This window comes from Chenopodium album, chromosome 8 (assembly GCF_948465745.1).
Source record: "Chenopodium album chromosome 8, dcCheAlbu1.1, whole genome shotgun sequence".
Lineage (NCBI taxonomy): Eukaryota > Viridiplantae > Streptophyta > Magnoliopsida > Caryophyllales > Amaranthaceae > Chenopodium > Chenopodium album.
Window position 1 is genome coordinate 23,729,438 of NC_137841.1, and position 7,070 is coordinate 23,736,507.

The window sequence follows — 7,070 nt, forward strand, 5'->3', positions numbered from 1 at the left end:
TTTTATTTCAATTATTACTAACATTTGTAGCCGTGTCGGATGCAAATTTTGAATTTCTTGATTTTATATGTTCTATTCATGTACATATTTGTTGTAATTTTCGTGTATAGATTAAAAAGATGAGTTGAGGTGTAAAACACAGACAAAATTGCTCTCATGTCTTCTAGTAATAAAGGAATACTAATAGTCACAGCTTTCATTAATCTAACACAGCTGCAGAGTACTTTACACGTTAACTGTGAAAACATATACCTCTTGAGTCTTGACTATGACAAGTCCTACAAATTTGAAAACTATATAAACTGGACGGACTGGGTGAGGATTATTAATAGCATAGTAATGCATCAAAGCTTTGACAGCGGATTGGAGGACTTCCTTTTAGCGTACTCATGGGCCATGCTGATCGCACTCTTACTGTGACGCAGAAAAAACTCTGCTAGTAAGATTTGACTTTCATCTGATGTTAGATCACCATGAGACCCCTGCAAATGTCAATTGGGATACCATCTCAGCAAATAAATAAACAGAAGAACCAATTGTATGCAGATGATTTTTCTATAATCAGATATAAAGCTTTGAGCACTGTCATCAAATTCTTCTCTTGAAAGGCACTTTTGTCTGACATGTTAGGATATAAAAAGCAACTACCACATTCAGTAACACAGTAGCAACAAAAGGTCGGGATAAAATGAGACCTTAAATTTTATTTTCAATTAATCTTCAGAAAATCTACATGGCCAACATGGGATAGCAACACCATTTGACAGTGAATTCCTCTAGTTAGCAACTAAAGTCACAACGACAACATGATTGATGTCAAGCACCTTCAAACAAAGCGTGCAAGGATTAAGCAGACTTAACATATTGTTTAGAGGATGAAGAGGGAAAAAAAAAAAGAAAAAAAAAAAAGAAAAGAAAAGAAAACTAGACTACACATAACAACTAATAATTATCAGGACTTCTTTCAGCATATTAGTTTTATATCTTCCCAAATTTCTGTATCTAAATACAAAGCAAAACAGGGGCAACTAGAACATGATATTCTTTTGAATTGAGCCAAGCAATGAAAGCAGCCATTAAAAAGCAAAGGTGATTATAGGCTTCACACTTAACTTTAGAAACACTTATATGCAGAACTATCTAAAAATTGAAGCTGTGTCATCTCACCATGCGTGATGTTCTGTCAAAAACAGCATGATGCATCAGTATCCCAGCAGCAACAGAAACATTAAAAGAATCAACCATGCCGTTCATAGGAATACTGCAGTGCAAGTCTGACAACTCTAAAGCTTCTTCACTAATCCCCCTGTAAGAATGCATATATTATCAGCATACTTTTTTCCATAATCCTCCCCCAAGCCATTCACAAATGCCAAGTGATGAAGTGAATGCTCTCTTTCGCATAACAAAATTGTTTTAAAGCCAGTATTTAATTTCTTTTTCTCCCTCTGACACAAGAACAAAGATAAATATAATAAACTAAGAAAATCAAGATAATGTATCATAAATTCAGAGTATAAATCATGAAGCTCTAGAGCCTAGAGTTGCAAGCAGATGCGAACATCAGATGTATGATCAATTGCAGCCCTTAGATCCTCCTATTACATCAATTAACAGTTTTCATATTGTTGTACACACGCAATGTACATTACATTCTACTGCTAAATCTAAAGCAAGCAATACTCAAGTTTAATAGATTATAATATTTAAGTAAATTAACTATAAAGCACGAGCCTAAATTTTAAAAAGAGTTAAAAGATTGAAAATCCTTGAGACATGCAACAGGCAAATCTGCAAGTTACCAATTATTGACGGATTGATCTTGTCAGAACAGGCAGCCTACCCCTAAAATTAACTAAAATACCTTATTATCTCCCAAATCTTTTGGAAATACTACCAGATGAAGGCCACACACTTTAAACTCTACAACTTTACAGTACATATTACATACTCAAGAGCTAGGCTTTGATCCCATTTGCCTTGAGTGTGAGAAAAACCAAGTTGATCTCGGTGATAAATAATCCAAGTTTATCTCATGGCAAAATTGTAATTAAAATGCATTGATTTGCGTGCTCAGCCAATAAAAAATATTTTTATTCAACAAAAGTTCTGTCACATTGCAAGTGTGCTAGAAAAGCAAAGAAGATGGAAAAGATGGAGATAACACCCGTTATCTCGTCTTTTTCTTTTTCTTTATTTGGCTGCTCTGAATCTTGAACTTTGGCTATGCCTATGCTCTTCCTTCTCTCTCGTCTACAAATCCACTAACCCAGTCTTCATCTTCCTTAAGATCGACCACACTCCTGCTACCAGACGACCCACCACTGCTACCGGACGGACCACCGCACAACAATTAGCAGTCTACCATACCGCCCTTCGTCTTCAAGAGGCCGACCACGATAGCGGCGATTAACCACCTCCCTCTTTGCAAAGTTGCATTGAAACGGATACGGGTACAAAAATGGGTATGGATACAGGGACGGGATACAACCAAATTAAAATTCCAGAAAACGGATACGACATGGATACGCCAAAAAAAAAAAAAAAAAAAAAAACAGCAAAATATAAATCGATATATATTTTTAAAATATTCACAAAATTAACAATATAACAACATTAATGATTAAAATCACATTTAAAATATAAAAAAATTAAAACTATACGAAGCTAAAGAACAACAATTACCTGTTCTCGTTCCCAACAACAATGGCAGTTGGGCATGACCAATCCATGTCATATATAGAAACCTGATTGTAATGGAGGAAAGTATATAAAGCACTACTAAATCAAAGAGTAATCCACAATATGCAACAGAAAGATGACTGAGAGGCGGAGAAGATCCTGTAAAGTAATAGCTAAAATAAATTATCAAGAAGTCAGATTATTACTGTATCTTTTCCGAGATGTGTAGTGGCTATTCTGTAACCACGTGACTTCAGAACATTAAAGCAATCTCGAGTAGAGTTCCAGACCTCTAAATCTAACCACTTTTCAGAACCCATGCTGACATGTCGATTATCTCTAAACCTGTGTTCACAATCAAAAACTGTAATTAATAATTTCAGTCTAGAAAGCAAAAAAAGAAGCATTAAAAATTAAGAAAGTAACAACCAGCTATTAGTATTTGATACACAGACTTGCCATGTCATTTCATATCAAAGCCATCTCTTATTCACTCTTGAATTAGCAACTCACATTCGATTAACATCCTAATCACAAAGATTAAAATAAAATCTGACATTTCCATACTTTTCCTCGTTGGGTGATAAGAAAGTTGTACGAGATCTGTTATCCATTAAATTTGTCTACCAACATGTGCTTCAAAGACTCAAAGCCTTTAGATGGTAAGATTCATATCAGCTCAACCTGAGGTCTGGAATGCATCAACACTTGTTAGGAAAGCTTCCCTCCAACCAATTTTGTCTCAGTTTGAATCCGAATTTATCAGTCTAGTAGAAAGTGGATTACTTTGTGAGGTAACCTTACAAATCAATTCTATTTAACCGCTGACTAGCTTCTTGCATCCAATCCCATAACTTCTAAAAACAGATGACATACAAATAAAATTGGGACCAATGTATCATATCTTAATTGTCAGTACTTCTTATTGCAATACATGGGTTTTGCACCTGCCCCCGGACAATCGAACAAGCAATCGTTATCATATATACTATTATAGCAGCAAAGTTCTATACATTGATCAAAATATTCACTATATGCAGGTTCAAATTGAAAATTTCAGACCACAAAACAGCAAAAGAACATAAAATCAAAACAAATGTAGTAAAACAAAAACAAGAGGCAAAAGAAAGAAAAACTCTTTCACCTCAAAAAGTGTTGATCCACCACCTTTTCGAGCTATCGCAAGAAACAACATGAACAGACTGGAAGCCGAGAGCATCAGCAGACCGGCACGCAGCCGAAACGTTTCCGAAATCAGACAATCCTTCAACAACAAGACAAACACTGAAACTCCGATTCTTCACCACATTCCTAAACCTCTCTTTCCTCACTTCCAATATTAAAGGATCAATCGCCTCCAATACTTCAGCACTACTCAAATAATCATCATTAACCCTAAATTTATCAAGATATGGAAACCATTTGCCATTATTATCCTGCAAATTTGCATTACAGCTAGATTTTCTCTCCATTTTCATCATTTTTGAGACGATTTCGTTGCTTTGAGGAGCGAGTAATTGCTCAACAGTATCTTCCGCCAAATCTACTGATGGTTCGAGGATTAATGGTTCGGAAATTGCAACAGAATTTGGGATTGATAACTCTGGAATGCATCGAATTCTTCGGCAATTTTGCTGGAACCCTAAAAATTGAAACAAAAATTAAATTAAATTAAATTGGGGATTAGTGAGAGAAAATGCAGAATTAGAAATAGAGAAAGAGAGTATTACCATTGCGAAAAGGAAGAGATGGAATGGAGAAATGAGAAGATAAGAGTGAAGTTCGAGCTAGGGTTTGTGAGAAGTTCATTGTGTAGGAAGTAGAATTGAAGACTGGTGCCTTAACTGCTAATTATGCTTCTGGCGCCAAACCAAAGCATGGAGAATATATGTGGGGCATTTAAAGGTTTACGGTTTTATCCGTATCCACTAGACCACTACTCCATCCGTCCCTTAAGAGGGTGTTTGTTTAGAGAGATAAAGTGAGGGGGATAGGATAAAAGAGGAGGGATTAAATATGTCCTTTGTTTGTTAAAAATTAGGAGAGCGTTTTTAAAAAGAAAAATCGGGAAAAAAATCAGTCAAAATGGTCAAATTAAGCGTTAAGTGGGGCCCATAGATGGAAAATCCACCAGATTTTTGAAATGAGTGATAATCTGAGCATTTATTTAATTTAAGGGGTGGTAATTTAAATAAAAAATTAAACGGGTGGTTAGTTCGAAAATGGTTACATTATTGGGTGGTAATTTAAAATTTTTCCTAAAATTTATTTTAATTAAAAAAGAAAAATCATTTTGGTAGCATACTTTGTATTAATCTTAAAATTATACATAACGTTTATAAGAAAAAATTAATTTTGTAATAGTATACTTTATACATAACATATATTGGAAAATTAAACCTAATTATTCTAAATATTTTAAAACCTCGGCCTACTACTCACTAAAACATATTTAAAAAGTTGATTATTGAATACTAATTATCCTAAAGTAAAATGAACTCAACTTAGTTTTCATATTATGTTGATTAATGTATGTCAACAATTTAAAAACAAATGTATATGAGTTCGTATATGGGTAGTAATCTAAATTTATTTTTTAATTTTCTTATATAAAATTTTTTAGCTTCTAATTTTCTATTACTATATTTATTTATTTATACAATTCAATTTAATGACCTTTACGTATTTAGTATTGGTATAAACTAATTAAAATTCAAGTTATTTATTTACAAATAATTTTTTTTGGATAAATTATGGTTGAATTAAACCATTATTTTGCTGTAAAATTTAATTATGACCGTGCATGACACGAGACTTAACCTAGTTAATAATTAAGGGGGCGTGGTATAAGGGATGGAGATTATATTTAATGGGTAAAAGACATTTCTACCCTTAATCAAATAAAAAAAAAGAGAGTGAAGAAAGGATAGTAAGGGTAATTTTGTATTTTTATTTGTTATTCCAATCTAATCCCAACCCATATCAAACAATGGAATACACTATTTTTATCCTTATCCCATTTATTAATCCGCCTTCTTATCCCACCTTCTTATCTCACTCAATCCCATCCCTCCCATCAAACACCTTGTAAGAGTAACTACAATTCTAGCTATTTGTTGCTCCAATGGTTAAGCTATTTATAAATGGGAAAATGTAATCTAATAATCCCACCTTTAGTCGGTCTTCCAGAAACAATCTCATCTTTTGAAATTCCATAAACAATCCCACCTTTGGCCCCCATCTTCCATTAACAACCCCTGACCGGTTGTAATGTTTTGGTAACCGATTTTCTTAGGTTATATAAGACACGTGCCGGATTTTAATAGGTTTAGTCTAATTAAAAAAAAAAAAAAAAAAACCAGCCTCGCCACTAGCCAAGCCCCGCCACTGTACTCCTCTCTTCATCCCCGCCCTTGCATTCCCCGACAACCCCTGAAACCACCACCCTCATGCCCAGAAACACCACCAATCGCACACCCCATCCACGACCATCAAATTTCAATGATAATATAATTCGAATACCCAATCTAGGCAATTGCAACTAGAAATTGGCGACTGCAGAGTGGGGATTTGGTCAGGGTTGGGACTTGAGTTTTGAGATTTTTATGGGGGTGGGATCTCGTCGGGGTGGTGCTTGGGTTTCGTGGGGCTATAGGGCCGAGTTTCGTGGGGGTAGTATAGGTGGGTTTCATGGGTGAATTTTGTGGAGGTGGTGGCTTGGTTTTCATGAGGGGTGATTTTCTTGAAGATGGTAGGTTTTCGCGGGGGTCTTGGTGGTGGTGAAGGCGGTGTAAGTGGTGTTGCCTAGTCTAGCTGTCTAGGTGGTGAACGCGGTGTGAGTGGTGTTCCTGGTCTTGGTGGTGACGCTGGGTGGTTGGTTGGTCTTCGTGTTAGATCGGGGCAAAGTGGTGTTTTTCAAGGCTGGGTGGTGTTTTTTCGTGGCTTGGGTGGTTTTTTTCGAGGCTGGGTGGGGTTTTGCTGGTGAGTTTCGTGGTGGGTGGGTGGGGTGGGGGTGGGGATGAGGGTGGCCATGGCAGGGGTTGCAATTCAGGGCGTGTTATGGTGGTGGATGGGTGGCCCAAGGAGAGATTTTGAAAAAAATAAAAAGAAAATGATAAAAAATTAACCTATTTAATAGGTTGTAGGTAAATATGATTGTTAATGGAAGATGGGGGTCAAAAGTGAGATTATTTTTGGAATTTCAAAAGGTGGGATTGTTTATGAAAGACCGACCAAAATGTAGGATTATTAATTACATTTTTTCTTTATAAATTAACTAGCCTTTTGGCCCATGTAATACGAGCTGTTCACAAAAAATTGCATTGAAAGATGAGTGAGAAAATATCAATAAGTCATTATAGGTATAATGTGTAATCGAAAATATGATT

General features: G+C 35.5%; 1 protein-coding gene across 1 annotated transcript; it reads right to left on the bottom strand.

Annotated features, from left to right (window-relative positions):
- Positions 1 to 170: 170 nt before the first annotated feature.
- Positions 171 to 4,574, bottom strand: LOC145555929 (uncharacterized). Its single transcript, XM_081617643.1, has 6 exons — positions 4,413 to 4,574; positions 3,850 to 4,324; positions 2,889 to 3,027; positions 2,686 to 2,747; positions 1,168 to 1,306; positions 171 to 482 (listed from the first exon to the last, which is right to left on the bottom strand). The coding sequence occupies exons 1-6, from the start codon at positions 4,489 to 4,491 to the stop codon at positions 345 to 347; spliced, it is 1,032 nt and encodes a 343-aa protein (XP_081473769.1). The 5' UTR covers positions 4,492 to 4,574; the 3' UTR covers positions 171 to 344.
- Between the last annotated feature and the right edge of the window lie 2,496 nt (positions 4,575 to 7,070).